The sequence below is a fragment of the Anser anser genome (genome assembly GCF_964211835.1).
Source record: "Anser anser genome assembly, chromosome: 18".
Taxonomy (NCBI): Eukaryota; Metazoa; Chordata; class Aves; order Anseriformes; family Anatidae; genus Anser; species Anser anser.
Window position 1 is genome coordinate 4088483 of NC_139739.1, and position 23362 is coordinate 4111844.

At 58.0% G+C, this 23362-nt stretch overlaps 1 protein-coding gene across 16 annotated transcripts in view; it reads right to left on the reverse strand.

The window, feature by feature from the left end:
* The window catches only part of NCOR2 (nuclear receptor corepressor 2), a 234249-nt gene that overhangs the window by 100834 nt on the left and 110053 nt on the right, over window positions 1-23362 (reverse strand). For all 16 annotated transcript variants that reach the window (XM_083804413.1, XM_083804415.1, XM_083804414.1 and 13 more), the window contains 4 exons: window positions 22302-22481; window positions 16012-16125; window positions 4820-4876; window positions 539-591 (listed from right to left, as the gene is read on the reverse strand). In XM_083804413.1, the coding sequence (XP_083660539.1) occupies window positions 539-591; window positions 4820-4876; window positions 16012-16125; window positions 22302-22481 (404 nt within the window). The remainder of the gene's footprint in view (window positions 1-538; window positions 592-4819; window positions 4877-16011; window positions 16126-22301; window positions 22482-23362) is intronic.

Here is a 23362-nt window from a genome sequence, read left to right on the forward strand (position 1 = left end):
TTCAAGAGGTGCTTCAGGAAAATCTAATTGTAATTGCAACTTCTCATTTCACTTCATCTTCCCCGCATGCAAACACACACACGCGCGCACGCTGGCAGCTGATTTCGTACTTCGGCATGCGTGAAACGAGCCGAAAAAAGCACCACGCGTCTCGTTTCCTTCCCAAACGCCCCTGGGCACCGGCGTCACCCACACGGCAGAGCCGCCCCCGAGCTGCAGCACCGCGGGGCCGTGCCCCCCAGCGGGTCCCGGTGCCCCCCAGCCCCCCGCAGCCAGGGTGACAGCCCTCCAGGAAAGCCCTTAGAGAGGAGCCAGGACCTGCTCCCACCACCCCCAGGAAAATCAATCGGCACCTTCAGCATCTGTCTCAGCTCTGGCTCCCAGCTGCTGGGCTCCCAGAGATGTTTCGGGCACCCCGAGCAGCGAGGCAGCAGCTCTGGGAAGGTACAGACGGGGTCTGGGAGCAAGCTAGCATCCCCCCACCGCAGCCTAACGCACAACCTGACATTTAGAAGAGCCTTTATTGCCCAGTACTTACATTTTAATGTTTTCATGGTATTGCCTGGTGTCTGAAGGCTGGTTGTATAACGGCTGAAATAAAGAAGAAAAATGAAGGCATAAATGGTACAGCCTGACATTTAGAAACTTCAACCTGGCCGAAGCACCGCTGCCTCCCGTCCCCCCCCCCAGCCTCACCAGCCTGGGCACGAAGGGACAGCACCCCCGGCACCACCCGGCCCCGGCCCTGTCCCCGTGCCCCCGTCCCCTGCTGGAGGGAGCTGGCTGCCGGCGGCGCCGAGGCCCCCGCGCATCCCGGCGCAGCCCGTGGGAGGGCAGGCAGCGCTCGAGCTGCAAGCGCTTTGCTACGTAATCCCCACAAACGCGGCGCGGTGCCTGGCTGTTACGCGCCCGGTGCAATCGCGGCGCGCCTTGGAACATACGCCACGGGGGAGGCGAGGGGAAAGGGGGGCCCGGGGAGCGGGCAGAGGCAGCCTGTGCGCCGCGCGTTGTTATGTCTACGCGGCAGCAGCCTGCCTGAGCTCGCCGCAGAGCCGGGACAAGTCTTTGCCCCCGGGGTTTCCAGCAGCGCAAGGGGTGCGTTGGCCGCTGGGCACGTCCCCGCAGCCCCCCCGGCACCCACGTGTACAGTGGTGCTCCTGCACCAGCCTGCACGTGATTTGCACAGAGAAGTGAGAGGTGGAGGGAGAGCTACCCCCTGCAGCCCATCGCTGCTGCGTCTTGGCACCGGCAGGTCGCCAGCTTCTTTTTCCGGCTGCCCCTCGGACGCGCCCCTCTTTGCTGGGAAGGCACGAGTGATGCCTCGGGTGCAGGCAGAGGTGGCGAGGGCAACCAGCGTGTCCCTGAAGGCACAGCGGGGCTGCTGGCAGCGTTTGGGCATCTGGCACTCCGCAAGCGAGCTGCACGGCTGCCAGAACAACCCACCCACCCGGCCAGCGAGGAGACACCGCGCTGGCGATGCCCTCGGCAAGGGGACAAGCCCCAGAAGGAGGCGTATTCCCTGGGGGTATTTATCAGGAATGCTCTCAGATCTGCTGGTCCAGCCCCAGGCTCAGGGCTGGGCACTTCTCACTTGGAAAGCTCAGAGGGACACGGACACCCGCCTTATCACGCAGCTCACGAGAGGCAGCTCCCACCATGGGGAGGAGAAATTAAGCCGTGACTCTGGAGCACCACGTCTGGGCTGCCCTGACCAGCCACTGCTTCTTGGGAGGGCTGCAGGAACTGGAAACCCTGGTAAATGAAGTGCCTTCCTCCCCTCCACGCTGACAAACAAAGCCAATAAGCTGGCACGTGACGAGGCGCAAATATCCTCCGCTGAGCGAAGGGGAGGCACGAGTGTTTTGGTTTCTGTCTGGGTTAGCAGACTCGTGTGCGCATAGGACGTCACGGGTGCCCTGATGCTGCTCAGCTCACCGGAGGCTGCTGGTCACCTCCACTGCTCCTTACCTGGGACACGAGCAGCCACCCACACCCTCAGTTAGCGACCCCGGGTGTTAACGGGCAGCCCCTGCACGCAGCACTTGCCCAGAAACGCCGCAGCGTTCAGAAATAGGGGACCAGGACCCAAACCCGAGTTCCACACGACAAGACCATCTCGAGGAGATTCCCGTCTGCCCAGCACTGAAACCCAGCCCGTGCAGCAGAGCGAGCCCAGGAGACAAGTTGTACCTACCCCGTAACTAAATACTACAGAAACTTCATTCTAAGCAGGACAAGGACCGAGAGACACCATCTCTCCTTCCTCAGAGCTGTCCGCAACCTGCCCAGAACTACAGCTTTCTGAATGAGTAAGCAAAAGCAAACCTGACAGGCCGGCTGGCGCGGGGACACGCTCACAACAGGCACAGCACTGCAGCACGGGAAGCGACGCGTACCACGTTCCTTAAATGTCCTCCCCCAGAGGAAAACAAAATCGCCACGCAAGCTATTACTGGGAGATCCTTGGATTTACTGAAAGCTCTTTAAAAATAAAACAGAATGGAAGCCCTCGATTGCTTTCTGGTCACCGCAGCATTCGGAGTGCAGATCTCAATGAAATTTCTCCCTAGGGGAAACACGGGGTCATTTTAAAATGGTCCCAGCTACACCGCAGGGATAACACGAGCACAGTCCCGGCTTGCTAAGCTGCCTCCTCCCCACCCTTCCGACGTGGGGGCAGTGCCAGCATCCCCGGACCTGAACTGCCTTGCCCCACGTGCCAAGGACACAGCACCTAACCCTGCGGGTGCGAGCCCTGGGGATGCTCACGTTCACCAGCTGCTAGAAAACAGCAGCCTCGGGGGCCTCGGCTGCTCCGTCACCGCAGCACGTACATCCCCGGGGGGCCCCGTGCTGCCAGGTGCCCCCAGCCCCAGGGCGGGGGGGTGATTTCACAGCCAGGGAGCCCAGCCCTGGCACGGGGCACGGGGCACGACCACTGGGCTCCCCAGCGCATCCTGCATCGGCTGGGGCTGACGTGGGGGCCCTGGGAGGAGGTGTCAGGGCACCGAAAAGCCCAACAGACAGGTCGGAAAGGCACCAGTAAGGGGCAAAGGGATTGGGGTACAAATCTGCATGTTTAAAACCCGAGGAGCACAGAAACGAGGATCCTCCGAAGAGAATCAGACATGAACCAAACCTCTTAAGGTAAAAAATGCAGGGCTGGTTCTTGTAGGTTCGAAGCAACGAGCAGTTGGGAAGAGGAAACCAACACGAGCTGCTTCCTTAAGGTGTTCAGCTCCCAAGGACACAAATTTCAGCGCAGATCTCACAAGCCCAAAAGCTGTTTAAAAGACTCAAGTCAGGAGCTAAGAGTTTCCTACCAGAGCTGGGCAGTACCCAGCAGCTTCCAGCTCAAGGGGAAATCCGTGACACAGCCCCAACCCCCTGGGTAAGTCCCTACTTGTTCTATATGGATCGCTCTCAAAATCCCTTCTTCCATCCGATGCTGGAGCAGCTTCCCTTCCAGCTCAGGAGCGCACCTCGCTGTTCATCTCGTCCCTCAGCAGCACCCAGAGGCCGCTGGCAGGTCCGGGGTGCTCTGTGCCCGACCCAGCTCGGGGCCTGGGCAGTGGGAAGGGTCTCTCCCTGGGCAGGCAGACGAAGACAGCCTGTGCGAGGCACACAGAGCACAACGAGGGGCTGGGAGTGTTGGCTCCGCAGAGGTTTCCCCTCCCCTTCGAGGAACAGGGCAGAGAGGCAGGGAAAGGTTTGCTCTGGGCTCTGGCCCAGCTCCCAAACTCCCCCGAAGACACAGGCTGGCGCTGGAGCGTCAGCGCCCGAGGGAAAAGCATCAGCAAATCCAAAAAGGGGGGAGAAAAAAAAAAAAAAGGTGCGTGGGGGAAGGAAAGGAAGCGCACCATCTTTTGGATGAGGAAGCACCAGTCCCAGGCACCGCCAACCCTCAGCAAAAGGCCAAAGGGTTTGACCCCAGTGACTCAGAGGAAAAATAACGCGCCCTGCCTCCCCAGCAAGGAAGCGGGCTCTGACACGCAGCAGCGACCACTAATTCCCTTGTGACCTCTCCCTTCCGCACTTGGGGAAGACAGTGATTAGCCCCACCTCCGCACAGCAAGTCCAAATTACAGCCGATGAGCACAGCCAGGGCCGCACACCCACCCTGGCAGGACAGGCTCCCTCTGCTGCGCCCCGTGGCTGGTGCAGCGTGAGGGATGCTGCCGGACCCGGGTCCGGCCCGCTCTGATCCTTCCGGCTGCTTCGCTCCGCAGCATCGCTGCAGATGCATCTTTTTTTCCAGCACCTTTCTCGTCCTCAGCCCCTTGGGGGCTGTTCCCAGCCGCCCCTCCAGCAATCGGCTGCTTGACTTCCACCGAGATTCTGCTGGATGATGGAGCAGCCCCAAAACGACAATTTATTAAACGTGTTTTTCTCGGTTTCCCCGTGCACGAGACAGAAATAGGACGCACGCAGGTCCCGATACCTGCAGGCAGCTGTGGCTGCGGCTGGCGTGTGCTTACAGAGCCCTTTCCCCGGCACCCTCCTGCACCTGCCCTGGGTGCCAGCGCCCCATCGTGGGGCTGCGCGGTGCCAGAGCCCCCCCCACATTGCCCTGCCCCGCTGCGGCGTGCGACGGAGGAGCCGAAGGGTTAATGCTCTCCGAAGAGGGCTCTGTGTGTGTGTTTCAATACTCATCTCAGCCACTTCGCTTCCTGCCTTGGTGCCGCGCCAGCGAGACGTCCTGGCCAGCAGCGCACTTCCTTCTTACGGCTTAGGCGCGCACCGCTGGGGCGCTCGCCTCCCGGGGACCTCTCCGAGGCTGGCCCCGCTCCAACCCCCCGCGGCCAGAGGTGACACTCACCAGCTCCACTTGGGGACCCAGTCCCTCCAGGATCCGGTGGGCGGCTTCTGCCTTCTTCTGCAGGGAGGGAAAGCAAAGAGGGGAGGAGGGAGGGAGGGAGAGAGAGGGGGAGAAGAGAAGTTATTTCTGCTGCTGCTTACAGCCGCAGCCCTCTGCTCCAGCGCCCCACCTGTGCCAAAACCCCTTCCCCAACAAATCCCACCCCTGCCTGGAAGCAGGAGGGGGACCTGCAGGCAACGGGCAGCGGCAGCTCGAGTTACCCCAAGTCCAACACGCCGCCGGGCGCTTCCGAGCCCTTCCCAGCACCCCAAGAAGCCCCCCCCAAAACCCCCAAACCCCGTCCTCGCCCGGCCGCAGCCCCGGGCTCCTCCAGCTTTGGAGCTGCTGAAGCGTGCGCATTACCTCGGCGCGGTCGCAGTGCGAGGAGGAGGGCGGGCGAGCCCACATGCACACAGAGATGCCCTTTCTAGGATTCATCGCTCCGCGAGCATGTGATCATTATATTCGAGCTGCCCTTGGCTCCTTGTCTTGCTCTCTCTTCCCTCCCCTCCCCGCAGCCGGGGAGCCCTTCGCTGCCCCCTCCCTCCGCAGCCCAACCACCCCGCGCGTATCAGAGAAACCCCGAACACGTGGCGGGGCTGCGGGGTGGTTACTAATTAAACAGGCCTGAAAAGAGACGTGGGCTCGCTGCGGCAGGAGCCTAAATAAAAGATGACATTTTCAGTAAACAGCACTTCCTCGCAAAGCCAGGCTTTTCAGTTACTGCTACTAACAGTCCGATAAATCCAGATCGCTTTACGCCGCCGACGAGCCGTGGGGCTGACCCAACAGAGCCGAGTATCTGGCAGCGAGGGGGACAAGGAGATGGATTTTCAGAGGCGTTTGTTCAGTGACATGGGTTATTTTACACATGGGACAGGGGGAGAGAAAGCCCACGGCTGCCGAAAAGAGGGCTGCAGCAGCAGCACGGACAGAGCTGAGCTTCCCAGGATTTAACCACGGGGAGGGGAGAGGGAAGAAGAGAAAACCAACCCCCTTTTCTGAAGCAGGTTCCAAGCTTTAACCCAACGAGCACTGAAGCTCTGTAGGATTGGGAGCTGAACCCCCACGTTTGAGTGCTGGGACTTCAGCTCGCCGGAGAGGCTGGGCACGGCTCCTGGGCTGGGCAGGGGACGGGCTCTCAGCACCCGGGGCTGACTCACGCTGCTGCCTGGCACACGAGCATCAAGCACCCGTCTTCCCTTCGCCCCCATGCCGGCTCCCAGCGGGACGCGCCCTCCAGGCTCGCAGGACGCCCCACGTCTCCCCGACCCCGCGCCTCAGCAGGTGCCCCGAGAGCCACCAGCTTCACCTCGCCGCTCAGCGTGGCCGCCCCGAAGCGCAGATGCGGACAGTACGCGTGCAAGCTCCTGGCCGGGGCTTTGCACACCCACGCACGGGCTGAGCTGCAGGCGCGCGCTTTCGCAGCCCCGGCCCCGAGCCGTGAGTCACCGTGCCCGCAGCCACGCTGCAGCTCCCCGGCACAACCCAGGCCAGGTGGCTGACGAGGATGAGCCCCCAGCCCCTCCATTCGCTGCGCTCTCGGGAGGATGTGAGGCTTTGCGCGATTCAGAAGTGACCCCAAGGATGCTACAAGAGCCGTAACCACGAGCTGGGACGGCAGAGCCCGTGCAAAATTAAGCCTGAACCCTGCGCTCCCCACCGCCGCTGCTGCTCGCAGTGCCCTCACCCCTCCCACGGGCTCCCGGGGCAGAGCACAGCCGCCTGCAGCAGATTTCGGGCTCGAGACCAGGACACGAGAGCAGGACACCTGCCCGGGACGCAATTTGCAGCTGGGCACCGCAGAGGCGCAGCTCGAAGCCGGGCTGCAGCCCCCCAGCGGCCTCAGCCTGCATAACCCGCGTGGCGCCGCACGCCCGGTGCCCGCCTGCCTGCGGCTGCAGCCCCGACACCTGCCTCTCCTCCTGCCCTCTGAGCGCATTTCAGCCACGAAATCAGGCAGACCCGCGTACGAGCCTCGAGACTAACTCATGGCTGAGCCACTCCTACCAGCAAGCTGTCACATTTGACCTCACACAAGGAAATAAAGGGAAATCAAAAATACCTACACTGCCAACCCCAGCCCATGCGGGGCTCCCCGGGAGAGGCTGGTGAGCATTGCGTGTTTCCACCGCCGTGCACCGGGCTTCACTAACGGGAAGGAGCCACGTCTGCCCTGGGACCCGCCTGCTTGAAATATTCATCGTGCTACGGAGAACTCATAGCCAGAGCTTCATACTTCAGTCTCTGAGAGCAATAAAACCTGCAGATCTCACAGACCATGCGCACAGTGCCACTAGGAAGTCTCAAACAATTAAAACCAGGGCTAAGATTTGGGGCAGGGAAGGAAGGGGGGCATTAAAACTGGTACAGAACCGCATCTGCTTCCAAGAGGGGGGTTTGGGCAAGCACCCTCCTGCACCCCAGCAATTCCCGGCGAGTGGGAAGTATCCTCTGAGCAGAGTTTTTTCCAGTACGTACCCAGGACAAAAACCAGCGCCCTGATTAATTGCAGGCAGGTTAATTAACTGCGGGTTGGGGACTGCAGGCACAGCCAGAGGCAGCCTCTCCCAGCAGCACCGGTGAAGGATGCACGCGGATGCCCCAGCCACGAGTGGGTGCTGCTGGAGGCCTGTGCGTGCGCCGCGATCAGCGCAGAGGAAAAGCTGAACGTATTCAGCTGCTGCGTTTGCCATGTTTAGACAACTTAATGAGACAGCCCGGAGGCAAATCACCACCGGCAGAACATGTGGCGAATCAGGAAGAATGACATGATTTGTCTTGCATTAACTGCCTGTAATGCACACGTCTCCAGAACCAAAGATCAGGAGGGAAAGCGATTCTGAGCACGTCATATCTTCGTACGCACACAAAGAAATGCCTCTATCATGAAAGCCGCCCAATTAACACTTGACACGCACCGTAATTGCTGCTGCTCCTTGCCGCATTTATCAGATGGCAACGGAGCTGTCTGGAAGGCCAGGCAGAGCCACGCAGGAGCTGGTGGCAGAGCCAGGAGCGACGGGGTGGCACCTACAGACGGGGCCCACCGCGCCGCGCCTCGTGCCGGAGGACAGACGGCTGCTGGCAAACCTGCTCCCGCGTGGCCCAGCTACCTGGAGCCCACTCGGGGAATTTAGGCGAACCTCAAATCTGCAGGCCCCAGCTCCTTCTGCACCCACAGGATCCTTGCAGGAGACCGGGGCCAGCCCTGCCGAATCCTTTCCTTTCCACGGGCACAGCCACCGAGGACTCGATTCTACTACCGATTTCACGAGGAAGATGTTTCCTGGCTGACCCTCCAGGAGGAAACCGGAGAGTTCATCCCCACCTGCTGAACAACCCCCGCCAGCAACCCGGCCGTGCCTGCGATCCCTGTTATGTGTCAGGAGGGGACGATCAGGAAGCAAATCCAGCCATCACTTCCAGCGAGACGCCCGAAGATCCCCGCTGCTTTATAGTCCCCCTGCTGCTCCGCAGCGAGCAGCTGATGACCCGTTTTCTGGATGTGGTGTGGATCCTGAAATATTGCCACAGCGCGGAGGTGTTCGCAGCAGAACCGGAGCCCCGAGGCTGAGTTGTGCTCCCGTTCACACCGGTTGCTTTGCTCAGGGCTTCACACCGGCACGGGCACGAGCTAACCGGGGGCGCATCCCTCCAGGGTGCGGGCACCATTCGTGCTGATGGATGGAGCTTCCCATCACATACACGTTTTCTGAGGGATGGAGGGTCTTCAAGAAGTGTGGCCGAGCCACAAATGTCAACCAGTGTCACCGCAAGTCCCACGGACAAAAAAAGGGGGACCCGCAGGTGTGGCAAGGAGCAGCACCTGCCCCCAAAACCTCCCTCCCCAGCTCCTCCTGCGGGCAGGGATGGGCAGGCGGCACTGTCACCCTGCGGGGACTGGGCTCACGCCTGGAAATAACGGGATCTTCACCCACAACAAAAACCGCCCTGCATACTACAAAAACCTCTGCTCTCCCCTAAAAAGCATTTGGCTTCAAAGCAAACTCCAGCCCCCTTTTTTTTTGATGGAACTGAAACGAGGGGTGGGAGGGGGAAGGGGGCGGGAGGGCAGCTTCCCGGCCACGTGAGCTCCGGCGGGGACGATGAGCTGACCCCACGAGGCAGCGCCGCACACGAAGCCGAGCGGCTGGGCTTTCACGTGGGCTCCCTCTCAAAGCGAAGTTTAAAAAGGGAAGATAAGGAAACACGGGGTTATTTTGAGAAAGCGGATCTGAAATTAGGAGGCGGCATTTTCTTGGAATCGCTCCAGCCATCATTCCAAGCCGCTCCGCGCTGCTGCCGCTGAACTGTGCTCCCGGGGTTATTTATAGCAGCCCGTAGGCAGCAGGCTGTTGGCCGTGCTGGGGAACGCGAGCATTTCCATTTGGGACCCGGCCCGTCCCGCACGGAGATAAGCAAACCTTAAAGAGGCAGCAGTGCGGAGGGGCTGGGCAAAAGGAAAATTTGTGCGCTGCCCTGCTGGGACCAGACCGTCACCTTGCAGCGCTGGTTTCACGCGGAAAGACCTTCATTCCCAGGACCAAGGGCACCCATCTTTCCCCCTGCAGTCCCGGCCCCCTTCCTCCCAGAGGAAAACCACCCCAGAGCTCGCTGCCCTGCCAGAGGCAGGGGGTGAGCCTGCAGGACTTGCACCCCTCCTGCCGCAGCAGCGGTGGCAGACCCACTGCCGGGGACTCCCCGCCGCGACGCACGTAAGGGAGGTGACAAATGACTCATCAGAAAGAGCAAGAAACCCGAGGAAAGGCGGCTGTGTGCTCACACCCGTCCCCGCGCATCCTGTGCGCAGTGTGACAGGCCGGTGGCTCTCCTGTCCCCCCCCCCCCGCGGCTGGGCACTGCCATCCAGTTTCTGCGCTCGGCGCTCTCCTGCTCTGCCCACAGCGAGGGCAAATCCTGCTCCGGGGCTGGGCTGAGTTCCCACGTGCTCACACACAAACACGGCACCACGCTCCGTCATCCGGAGGGCGATGGCATGCAAAGACGGAAAGCGGCGCGCTGACGTGGTGGGCGCCGCCTGGCAAAAGTGCACAGAGGGCTTCTGGAAATCAGGCTCGGCGCCGGGGCTGCTATGGGAAAAGCTTGGTGACCCCATCCGAGGGGCAGGCACCGTGCTACAGGGTTTATGCTCCTCTCTCCTGACATATTTGAGTTCTTTGCACTTCTTGTCTTTAAATCCAGGACCTGAAGATGCACGACACACGGTACCTGGGCTGGACTGGTCTCAGACAAAGCCTACAGCGCAGTGCACCACCACGACCTTCGGATCTGAAGCAGATTATTAGAAACAGACACCAGAACAATTAAAAAAAAAAGGCTACTTTCTTTAAAATCCGAAGAAAAGTGAAATGATTCTGAATCACTCCAGGCTAAGCCTTTGAGTGTTATTTTTTTGGAAATCTTGCTGTTACGCAGCGGTGTTAATAGCTCCTGACCTCTGACCTTTCCGATTTTCCCCTGGATTAACGTGCACCACTGAGCCGAGGTGAGACAAGCCCAGAGTGAAAGTCATCACGAACAAAAGCAAAACGAATGAGGCCCTTCCAGCAGCCGAACACAAAATGCCCCCATCCTGGCTGCCACATCAACCAGAACTTGGAAAAAAAAACACAAAAACCCCTGCAGATTTAATGTTCAGATGGCGTTTCACTGATAAGGTTTTATTTACTGCACCAGCTCCGTGCTGACGACGCGGGCCTGATTCTTCCCTTTCTAATGTAAATCAGGAGTTCATAGAAAATCAGTTACACAGACATAAAATCACCATGGGATCTGAGTCACGCTCTGTGCCTTTGAGTAGTTAAAGGCTAGATTATACTTTGCAATGCTAAAAGTGTTCATTTATTTATTCTCGTATTTATGGATGGGGCATTAATGCTTCATGAACGCACGGATGAGGGTGAGCGGGTAGCCAGGAATACGCTCGGCGCAGACACAACAGCAGCAGGGGGTGGAAAAAGTTCAAAACAACCCTTTGAATTCCAATTTTACAGCATAATGCTGAATTTATAGATAGATAGCTGTGCCCTTTTGAAGGAACAAGCACTGAGACAGAAAACGAATTAAAATTTAATCTTATTGATTTCCACCAACTCAATCCCCAGGGCGAGACAGACGGTGCTGCCTGCTTCCCCTGCCTGCGCTGCATCAAACCGGGTTTTTCGGAGAGCTGACAGCAGAGCGGGGAAGGGCTCGAGCGGCCGGGAGCCGCCGGCACCCGCAGCACGCGGGGGTCTCACCGCAGCCCTCGTCACGCTGCTGCGGGTCGCAGCGCTCGGTGTCCCCGCTCTGGCACCGCAGCGGCGCGGAGGGCCAAGTCACGCTGCGTCCCGATGCGACCTCGCCGATCAGAAAGGGAACTCGGTGGTTTAGAGGAAAGCTGGCGTGCACTTGTTTGCAGGGACGGAGGCTGCCTTTTCTCTGGCAGCCTGCGAGCAGAAGCCTGCCTGGCCTCGATGCACAGGGCTTTGCCCACCAGCGCTGCCACACGCACGGTCTGCAGGAACCCGCGGTGGCACAGCCACACCGCCACAAGGGTGGGAGAGGAGGTGTGAGCACGTCTGCGTGCACGTGTGCACGGTAGCTGATGGGGAATCTGGGTATCAAGGGGACTCTAAGGACTTTTAACCCAAAGCCCTGCACCAGAGGGCTGCCGGCTGCTCTGCAGAGCCTCCTCCAGGCAATGCTGGTGCAGGAGAGCTCGGCGAGCCTGAGACAGGCTCAGGGAGCAATTCAGAGCCACAATGCCCTCCCTGCACGCCTAACAAGGGGCCTGCACGCTGCAGCTCAGAGCACAAAAACGTCTTCAAGGCCAGGTACGTCACATCAATTTCAGGGGAAGATGGATGCAAGGAATCCCACGAACAACCCAGCAGAATAAAACCACGGCTAAAAATACAGACAGAGGATCTGTCCTGGTTATGGGGGTTTGACATAAAAGGAAGATAAATTCTCTCGATATAATAACGCATCTCAGAGGTGCAAATTAAAGCCCATGAACAGTCTATGCCACAGCTACTGTCACAGAGGTGTCAGACCCAGCAGGGATCAGCTTCTCTCCCACAGGGATGACACTGAAGGTCGCTTGCATGGTTTAATTTAGGAGATCCGTACTGTCTGCACTGCAGTCAACCTCTAGCAGCGGATGCCCATCATGATCTGGTTTCTCCAGGTAGCTCAGCACCACCCTGCTGATGTCCAGCTCCAGGAGTGACAGAGGGCTGGAAATCGCACCCCACCACTCAACCACACGCCCTGCAACCAATGCCACCCAGCCAAGGCGGTCCTGAGCTCCCCTCCGCTCACAAATAGGCTCCCTCTATCACTTACTAAACCCTCTCAGCCATTCCAGCACTTATCACTGTTTTCAAACATTTTTCTGTCTCTTCAAGGGCTAAAAACCACTTTTGAAAATAGGGCTCAGATGCTTTTGAAAATGCTACCCCGTTGTTTCTTCTTGTTTTTGTCCACGCAAAATAACAAAAATATTAAATTGCATTCTCATACATCCTTTTAGGTATGTTTAGACAATATACACTCACCGTTGAAATTCTGGCTTTGGGACATGTATGTGTGCATTACACTGCATTGCACTGCGGACATTTCCCAAGAGGTATTTTTTCAGGTGCAATTTCTCAGCTCATCTTGAAGACAAGATAAAGTGGCTCTGGTCGGTATATACTGTCCAGGGCAGGAGGCACCTAGACATCAGAGACCATGAACGAGACCACCAACTGCCTCTCTGTAAGAGCTGAGACCCTGAAAACCTCCCCAAACGCAGCCACGGCCTCACTATGCAGCATTTCACTGTGCTCAATAAGAGCTTTTCTCTCTCCTTCCCTCCCAGAATCTGTACAGCCAAGTTTTTTTCTGGAAATCAATTACTTGTCCAGCAGAGTGTAGCGAGAGGGGATTACAGGTCAAGTTCTCCACAATTACGCTCTCCAGTACTGAGGAACTTTTCAAATCGCACGCGTTAAGTAGGTCGCAAGAGGGAAAAGCGGCATGATGGGCATTTAGCAGCGCAGCACCTGCATTTTGAGAAAAACAGATACACGCCAGCGCCAACCTGCATCTCAACCCCTCGGCCGTACCCAGCACGGCGGTGAGAAAAACATATAGGCTTCCTTGACGAACCATAGGCTAAAATTAGAAACCGTTCACCCCTGAAAAGCCACAGCTATCGCCAAAAGCAAAGTAGGTCAGAGAACGGCTGGCTAACTTGATTTTCCGGCGTTTCTAGCTGCTCTGTCCTCACATAACCTCCTCTCTCCCATGCACCGCTTTCGCTCCCTCCTTTGTTTGCGCTGTGACTGCACGCAGTGTGCAGCTCCGGCACCGGGCTGGCAGCGGCGGTGGGAATGGGCACGGCAGCACCCGCGTGCCGGGGCGGCACGGAGCCGCGGTTCATGGGGAATTAATTAAAGCAGAGCCAGACGAGCGGCCCCGCGCGAACCGCGCCGCCTCCCACCTGCTCTGCTACGCGCACAAGCGCGGGCTTTCTCCCCCTGCCACGATACGGCCCGTTAAAAACCCACCGGGGCATTGCCAGCCCCTCTGGGGTGCTTTGCTCCCTCGCCTGTTCCCCAGGCCTCTGAATCCTCCTGCTGGTTGTGCTTCTCCCAGGGCGGCCTCCCTCACTTCAGGCCGTCCTCCCTGTGCATGCAGGCAGCAGGCAGCCATTACAGCAGGCTTTCCTCCTGCGAGCAGGCCTCAAGGCATTCAGCAGGCCTTCACTGCTTCTCCGCCACACGCGAGAGGCGGAAAGGCTTAAAATTTGGCCCCCTGACCTTCCCCACCCTCGACCGTTATGTCTCTGTTCAGCTCACAGCCCGTTACTCCTACAGCTTACCTCTCCAGCCCACGGGAGCCGCAGTAAGGCCGCAGGGCAGCACGGCAGGGCCCACCCCATGTCCCAGAGGGCTGGGTTCACCCCGCTTGTGGTGATGCCGCCATCAAACCCACCAAAGGAACCCGATGTGTGACCACCAGCGGCTACCTTCCGTGTGAGGGCCTAACTGTGGGTGCTCCATGTCCAAACATGGGGAAAATCCAGGCCCCTCTGCTGCTTTGAACGTGTCCAAAAATTGCCATCGCTCGGCCTCAGCTGTTACATTACATTTGGCCTGCTGACTGAACAGATCACGTCTTCCTCAAAGAAGGAACTCCAGCCTGTATGGTTTCTATCAAGCAAAAGGGAAGGATTGTTTGGCCTGAGCCTCCTACCCACAGACAGGCTTGCTCACACGCTATTCTCAGCGGGACTCCGCAACACGGAGGAAGAACCTTCATTTATCCATCACAGAGATCGCACGGATACGAACACAGAGCCAAACTCGAAATTATTCAGACATTTGGTGTCAGACGTGACCTTCCCTCGCTGAGCACCCACCTGGAAGGTGTGCACCCTGTTGTGAAGGTTAATAACACAAATGCTCCTGCTTGCAGCCCAGCCTTGCGGATCAGCGTAGCTTAGAACCACGTCAGGAGCATCACAAGCAGATGCCACCAGCCTTGGGCACTGTGTGCGACACCTTCCCAGGCATCACAGCCGTTCACTTTCAAAATGTAAAACCCCACACTTGTTCCCCACACTGACACTACCCACGGGGCCAGCAGCAGCCCTGAGGGACTGGCAGGGGCTTTGGGAGGAGATCCCAGCTGCCACAAGGGAGGTGATGGGGTTCAGAGGGACAGGAGGGAACGTGTGGCCATACTGCTGGGGCAGGAGCGGGTGGAAACAAGGGATGAAATAGCAGGACAAGGGCCCAGCAGGACACTCAGCCCTGCACCACGTCCTGCTAACGGGGACCACTCCAACAGAAGCCTTTGGAAATACAACATCTGAAGATCACTTTTCCTTCCCTGCCTCACTGTTATCACCCATTTCTTCCCCTCTTAACACGGTCCAGGTGCATGACGGTGTCCAGGGAGGATGCAATCAACAGAATAGGGATAAAAGCGTTTGAGATCTTCTGCGAACCCAGTCCTTGCACAGGATGCATCAGCCACCCAGCCCAAGCCTCCTGCGAAGGACACTTGGTGGTGCCACCGGGCAGAAGTGCTTTAGAAGCGCTCGGCACCTGCCCGCAGAGCCCCGCGTTGCAAAGCCACCACCAGCTGGCGTGTGCTCACACTTCAAACGCGCCGACCTCAGCCCTCGCCCACTTGCACAACAGGCTGTGCCAATGCCGGGCTTCCGATTGCTAAGGGAGAAAAGCAGATGGAAAAAGTACAACCGGGAAAATTGCACTGCCTGCGAGCACAGGGTACGTGGGGTTTTTGTTGTTGTTTTGTGGTGGTGGTGGCGGTTTTTTTGGAGTCAGGCACCTGGATTTCTGCAGCTCCCAGTGAAATCGCAGGCCTCGCAATTCAAAATAATTAGCGACTGGTAGTTTTCCTTTTATGCAAAATCATCCTTTTTATCCAACACCTAAATGAAAATGAATGTGCTTGATTATCTACCAAAGGGCCCAATTTTCTAGCATCACTCCAACGCGCAGCAAAATTCACGTCTCCTAAGGCTGCTATTACAGGCGATGGCTGAGCGCAACAAATGAGCGGTCAAGGCAGAGATCCAGAGGCAGTGATGCCAGCGTGACCTTTGCTAATGCCATTTACAGCATCAAATATCCACAAATCCAGCCAGGGCTGCATCCATGTCCTTTCTGCTCCAGCCCCGTGGCTCAGGGGCAGCCAGGAGGGCTCAGATCTGGCTGCCAGCACCTGAGCATCGCAGACGTCCCTCTCCTCTGTGCAGCCCGCTTCACCAAGCCAAAGCCCAGCGTTCAAGGCAATTTTCAACTAGGTTCGCTCCAGGGGAGAGGATGAAGTGAGCTATTTAACAGACAGGGTTCTGAAGCACCTCCTGAACGCTTCAAATCTAACACTTATCACAGGAAACCCCGACAAGCAGGTTCTCGCAGGGCTCAGAAGACATTTGCACTTAATCCACACAGCAGAGAGAGCACCTCAGGGCTCAACCCTCTGTCATCACCATTCCCGACGGGGCTCCATCCATCACAACGTCCCTCCCAGGGCTATCCCCCCGCCCGCCCCTCACCCAGCCCCACCATCCCTGGCAGGGATGACACAGCACAACCGCACAACCTCCGTCGTTTCCAGACTCACCCTGTTCTCGTCGTAGATGATCTGCACCAAGCTGCGATGTTTGGACTCGATTGGAGGGGGGGAGATGGGTTTCTCAGGCTCTGGCGGTTTGGCTGCTTCTTCCTCCAACTGTTGCTGTGGAAGGAGAAGGGGGGAGGAGGAGAGTGAGTCACAGCGAGAAAGGCAGCCGTCCCCGTCCACACGAGACTCTCTGCGGTGCTGCGACCGACGCAGAAACCGCCATCGCAGTTCCTGTGAGCCGTCACGGGCAGCTTCAGGCCGCAGCGACGGGGAGAGGGAGGAGGGCTGCGGGCAGAAGCGCAGCGCTGGCCTGCCCCGTCCCCGTGCTGGTGGGCTGGTGCTCTTTGGGCACAGACCAGAGGAGGACTACCACCCATCAGCAGGCCTCCTGGAGCGCCTTAAGGCTAGAAATAATGGTTTTATTAGAAATCGTAGAGGGGAACCGCAGCTCTTGCTTGCCTCCAGAGCTGCCATCTGCAAGGGAAGCTGTGGAAGCACGAGGGTGAGTAACGAGGCCGCTCTCTGCCGTCAGTTTTCTCTTTTGGTGCTGCGGTCGGAGGAGACACCCCGGGATGACTGGTCTCGGTGAAATGACTCGTGCGCCTCTGCTCTGCTCTGAGCAGGAGGCAGCTGCCCCTGCGTGGCTGGATGAGCCCGAGCATGGCAGAGAAGGCCAAGTGGGAGACGCAAAGTGCTCCCAAGGGAAAGCAACAGCTACAGGACTCCCTGCGGAGGACAGCACGGGGCTCAGACACAGGCCACCAAGACAGCCTCTGCCTTTGGTGACCTTTCACAAAGAGCCCAAGTCTTATAAGGTGAATGCCTGCAAACACTTCTCACAGCCCTGGTCGTCTCAGCAGGCCCGGAGACCCGCTGAGGGCACCGTCACACAGCACTACCTGCCCTCCAGCCATAAGCCATCACGCCGTCCTGGGAAGGCAGCTCTGAGAGCCGCTCCTCGCCTCCTTTCAGAGGGAACAAATGGTGCTGAGCACAAACCGCCAAGTCAGTCCAAATTCCAACTAGAGAAAGCCCACTAGGGGTGGACGGCCATCACCAGGGTCTCCTGCCCTCAGAGCCAACAGTGCCAAAGGGGGTGGTCTGTTGGCTCCTCTGCTTTCTTACTGTCTTTACTGCATTGCCACAGCTCCGTGTTTCCCGGTATCCAGGCTTCGAGGTGCAGCAGCCGTGAACAAAATCACACCGCGCTGCTCCCTCCAGCACCACGGAGGCTGCCACGTCCCCGTGTTCAGAGCTCACCAGTCTCCTGATGTGCTCCTACCCACCCGCGAGCTGCTCAGGTCACGGCAAACGTGCATTATAAACCATCGGATTTAAAGGAGCGCTTTTGAACATCGCCGCCATCGGAGGGCATGTGTCCTGTACAACCTGCGCCTCTGGTTCTCCTGAGTGCTGCGAGGCAGGAGGAGACGTCTGAGCCCTCTCACTGCGTTTGAGGAACCGCTCGGATGGAAGAGGAAATAACAGATTCCTCCAAGCTCCTCCTGTGGCAGCGGCTCCCTGCGAGGACGAGGAGCTCACGGCAGCTGCGGGGCAGGGCAGACACACAGAGGGAACGTTTGTCAGAAGCCCCATATGATTGTTTTTTCTCCGTTCAGCTCCAAACCTCCAAATCTTTCTATTTTCCCCTGCAGCTAGAGCTTTCCCTGTTGAAGCAAAGGAAAAATTGACCGCATCCCTTACCATGAAAAAAAATGCACCTGGGACTGAGCAACCTGCCTTCGTGGGAGGAGAGGAAACCACCATCCTCCAGAGCCGGCGGTCTCTCCTGGTCTGAGAAGGAGGTGGGCACGTATTAGTTCCTCACATCACCTCCGCTCCCGCTGAGGATGAGCTTTAGCACTGCTTGGGCTGCAGGATGCAGTCCAAGGAAACACTTAAGCACGCAGCTAGGTCTAGTGGCTTGTCCGAGACAACTCACAGCCTTTAAATGAAACATGGGGTTCAGCGGGCGAAGCGACCCCGTGCTGTGGGCTCCGCTCCTGCTCTGCCTTCCCACAGGTGGCCACCTCTCCCGCAGGGAAGATCAGCAGCACAGTGAACACCCCGATACAACCCGAAAGCCGTTACCGGCTGCCGGACCACAGTCCCCGTGAAACCCAGCCAGGATCCGTCCGCTCATGCCCACAGCCAACCAAGGCACACCAAAGGCTCCGACCGCGCGACAGGACGGCCCAGCGGCTCCTCTGGCTTTTCAGCCACGGCTGTTCCTCAGGTGGCCCAAATCACCACGCACCAGGGGGACGCCAGCTCTTCGGGAAGCCGCGGCTCGAAGCTCAGGCTGCCAAGGAGCTGTCAGCACGCAGCGGTGCTCCCAGGTGCCTCCCCGCTCCCGCGCTGCTCCCCCGGAGCCACGGTGTTCGCGGATTAGCGAAGGCACCCCAGCGCACGCCGCCGCCCCCGAGCCCCAGCTCCAAACACGCAGGAGAGAGAGCCGCAAAGGCATCAGTCAATCTTGTCCTCCTCTCGGGGAAAATATTTGGGTAAAAAAAAAAAAAAATGTCAGAAACTTGGCTGCATTGTTCTGGAAACCCACAAAAATTCTGCGAAGTGGTCGGCTCTGCTGTAATTGATTTCAGACAAGAGGATTTGATGGCATATCAGGAAATGAAAGTTTGCCAGTAAGTGGAGGCTCATTAAAAGCAGCTCGTTAAAAGAAAAAAAAAATACAAATCTAATTATAGCTGAAATACAGTGGAGAATTAGACTCCGCTCTCCATGGCGTAACACGGCACAGTTATTAAAGGGCCAGATGCTGGAGGCTACGGATGCGGGCAGAGTCTGCGGGCGCCGCAGCCCGCTGGAACGGCAAACCTGACCTCAGCAGGTTCAGCCCGCGACAGCTACCCCTGGGAGCTGTGGGAAATGGCAAAGCGAAATAGGTCAAGGTTCTCAGACACGAACAAAATGGATTTCTTAAAGGTCTGCCACAAAAGCTAGGCTGGGACTGTGACCTTTACAGGGAGAGGAGCGGGCTGAGAGATGAGACCTGACGGCTCCACACTCTCTCCCTCCCCACTCCCGGCAGCGACTGCCTGAAAGTCCTCCCCTCTCCCCCAAAGCCAGAGCAGCGATGTCAAAGGGACGCAAAATGTCATCATTAGCCACAGCACTGGCTCCCCCAGGACCTGCAGGCCAGCCTGGCTGGAAGTGAGGGAGATGTCCTGTCCCATCCCTGGGCAGGAGTCCCTTCGGCTGCACCGCACACCGCAGAGGGGCCACCAGAGCCAGGCGGGCGCTGCGCCGCACCCAGCGTCCGTGGGCTGGCAGGAAGGTGGGTGACACTGCAGGAAGGTGGGTGACACTGCAGGAAGGTGGGTGACACTGCAGGAAGGACCCATCCTGCACAAACCTGCCCACGCGTCGCCTGACGAAGGCAAGGTGGCTACGTGCATGTCCTACGCACCCAGCACGGCGTGCCGGGCTGGGTACTGGGTGCCCAGCGGAGAGGAGAGGGCTCGTGGCCACCACGCGTTTCTGAGCGCTTCCTTCAAAGAGCCTGGGGGAGAGGAGGGGAAACCCAGCCAGGAGATGGAAGGGGAAGGCCCCGAGCTCCCAGCCCCGCTGGACGCCACGCAGGGCTCCGTGCAGCCGCCGGCTCCACCTCCATCACCAGGTGGGAGTGTTGTACTCCCGGAGAGCCCTGCGCGGAGCTCGGCATCCAGGGAGGCTCAGGCACAACTGCGAAGAAAAGCCCAGCAGTTTATTTCTTGTTAAGATTCCCAGTGCCGCTGCCAGGAATAAATGCATAAAGATTATCCTGCGCTGTCAGGAAGAGGGGGAGAAAGAACTCAATGGGAGATGGAAGCACATATGGCGCATGAATGAGCGGGGGATGGCTGATCAAAGCGGCCTTCTGCCAGGGGTGCGCAGGATTTGGGGAAGGTTTCTCAGCTTGCTCGAGTCTTTTGCTTCTTGAAACCCCTCCTGCCAGCAAAGCCCAGCAGAGCCTTCGTTGCCATTTTTGGAACAACTGAAGACAGAGGAATAGTGGGTTGTTGTATTTCATCTTTTAGTTGTTTTTTTTTTTTTTTGAGCAGCCTTTCCTTACAAACGTGTTTAATTACCCCGAGAAGGCCTCCCAGAGACAGAGGGGAAAAGCATTAGGAAATTACGGCCGTGCACAATTCCTCCCCTGCTCCACCCCCTGCTCCAGGAGGAGTGGGATCTGTTTCAGGCTGATTGCTTTTCCCTCTCCCGTGCTTCTCCTGCGCTGACAGCTCAGAGGCGCAGATGGACAAAGCGTTCTCGCAGACCTCCGGCAGGAGCCCACAGCAGCCCCCGTGTGCCGGCCGTCCTGCAGGAGGGGACGGGAGGCCGGGACGTGCGGGGATTTGCCACAGGTATACCCGACGACTTTCCCACCACGTGCCTAAATAAATAAATAAAAGAGCGGAGGGGATGACTCTGCTGCCAACAACCACTTTCGCCTTCTTCCCCACTCATCAGAGCATTTTTGTGGGGAGGAAGACTCGTAAAATTTGTTCCGAGGGAAGAAATAAACCAACCAAGCAGCCAACAATAAAAAAAAAAAAATCCATTTCCTTATGGAAGGACAGCTTGATTTTAACGGCAAGGAGCATATGCTGCTCCCGTCAACTTCGGCAGCAGCTCCTTGGCCTCTGAAACAAGCCACGAGCGGATCTGCAGCGATCAGACCTCTCGGCTGCCGCCGCAGCAGGTGCGTGCCCCTCCCTGCAAGCCCCTCACCTTGCAGCAATGGGAAATGAGCGTGTTTTGCACCTCCCTTCTCAGTTAAACACGTGGACCGCTGTCCCCTCTGTGTAAGCTGCCAGGTGCCTGAGGACAGCAGCGTTTTGTCTGCGCCTCCCAGGGAGGGAGAGGGGCAGGGCTGCACCCTGCAGCTCCCACGGGACCGAAGGCGGGCAGCCTGTGGTGTGTGTGTGCCCCAGATGCTCCAGCTGCCCCCTGCACCGGGCTGCTTCCTCTCACCCCCATCACAGCAGCTCCTGCAAGATCTCGGCTCCCTTTCCCTAAGCGCCCTGATACCTCTGTAGATAAAACGCAACACAAAAACTGTCCCTCGTGTTAATTAAACCACATTGTTTGAAAACAAAACTTCCTGCTTTGGCTTGCAGGAAAGAAAGGGAGAGTATCTGGTATGTGAAAATATAACTCCAGCAAAGAAAGAAGATGTGGGGTGTTCCTGCATTAGAAATATTTAAAAAAGAGCCAGGCACAGGACAGGAGCTGGGCTATAGGTAGGGGGTTTGGGAGTCTGGGAAGCACATGAAGCCTCTCGGGCCAGCTCTCTGCGCTCGTTTTGCCTCTTCCTGCTCCACTCGTGCAGATGGGGAGGAAGGTCAACAGCACACTTGTCCTCGAGGAGCACTGGCCTCGTCCCCATCTCACACACAGTGACAGACCAAGCACGCGTTTCGCTCCATTCACAAACTCTTGACAAACCTCAGGAGGGGCAGTTTGGGATTACCGGCCTCAGGGCTCTTAGAAACTTGCCACGAGCAAAGGAAAAAACAATTAGAAAGAGAGCTACAGAAGTGATTTGGTTTAGGAAGCGAAAGCCTTTAAGTCCGTGGGTTTTTCAGACATCCCCCAAGGTTTTGTCATATTAATCTCTTAATGGGTTTATGGTAATTGTATACATGGCTACAGTAAGGCGGGTGATCCTTCTGCTGGGGAGTGCTCAGGTGCAGGAAAGGCACTACCCGAGATCAGGTTCAGGGCCCTGGCTCAGCCACAGCTCCGACCGCAGCCGGACCGGGCGCTGCCCACAGCTGCAGAGCCCCGGAGGAGCAGGCTGGACGTACAGGAAGGCTCGAGCACGCAGGGCCGTTAGGGTGCAGCAGCAATGTTTTAAATAGCCCAGTACTACAATAGTGGCAGCAACAGTGCTGGGCAAAGACAATTGCTGGAAAGGGAAAAGAAAAGGTCTTGTGCTGGCGCTGGGCTGCGCAGAGGACTCGGGCAACCCAGACTGCACTTCCAGCTCTGCCACTGACTGCTTGCATGACCGTGGGCACGTCACTAAATACAGATTTTTCTCCCTTTATCATATTCTGACGTGCAAGAGAGCCCAAGGCAGAGTTTCCAAAGCTCCCTCATCTCGCAGCTACCAGCCCCTGACTGTCAGCGCAGCAGCCACGTCCCCACGTCACGAGGAGCAGGGACACAGACCAGCCCGGTGGCACTGCCACTTCCCCTCTGCGGACGTGCACGGGAAGGGACAGGGTGCAAGTCAGCGGGCAGAAGCAAGGACACGTGCTCCCCTCCAGACCCCAGCCTCTTACCTGCTTCTTCTTCAGCTTGGAGATCTGCTGCTCCACCATGGTGATCTCGCGGTCCACGCGGTCCATGTTCTGAATGAGCTCCTCCTTGGACAGCCGGGCTGGCAGCAGGTCCAGCTCAGCATCGGGGTGCGTAGGGCTCACGGGAGACACGGGCTCCAGTTTGCCAGGCAGGCCGCGATCCTGAGGAGCACAAAACGAGCAGGTCAGCTTTCCCTGCGGGCTTGGGATCCTCCTCTCATCCTCCCGTACGAGCTGTTGCGGCTCCCCGGCCCAGTCCCAGCCCTCTAAGACACACGCACACCTCAAAAACCTGCTAGGCTAAGCGGTACCAGCTGCTACATCACATCACTGCTGTGCGCTGCAACCCTCAGCATCTCCAGAGGGCACCAGCTTAGTCTCCTGGGGGACGCTGCAGCAGCTTGACCTCCTGCCAAAGCCTCCGAGGCTCCCACCGCCTGCAGCGGTACCCACGTTCCTACAAGGACCAAACCCATTGTTTGCAGGGCTGAAATCCTAAGCACCATCCCTTCACGTCTCAGCAGCCAGCCCACAGCTGCGCTTCCTCGAAAACGAGGTAGCCACGGGTTTGTCCTCCTCTGACACAGCCCCGAACAGGCTGGGAAAAAAAGAAAACATTAACCACACTGGCTATGAGGGCAGCCCCCGGGAGGCGAGGGGACTTCCAGCTCCTTCGGGTCCTCCTCCACCTCCCGAAGTTCTTGGCAGAGTGGGGGGAGCCCCAGGTGCGAGATGTCCGACGTCCTTCCAGAAACGGAGACCACAGAGATAGATGAGGTCAGCTCCGATAAAAATAAACTGAAGTGATGGAGAACAGATTCTTGCAAACTCCAGGTAAAGCAGCTCTCAGCTCAGCAAGACCTTTCAAATCGGAGACCAGATGGATCAGCAAAACCTCTGCGGCCGTCAGAGGGGACAGCTCTCACTTCCCCTCTGCCTCCAGCTCGCGGTAATGCATTGAAACTTTCAGCTCCTTCTCCAGAGAAGTGACAACTTTGCTGATGCCACTGAGCCAGCATCCCACGAGCACCCTGGAGCCACAA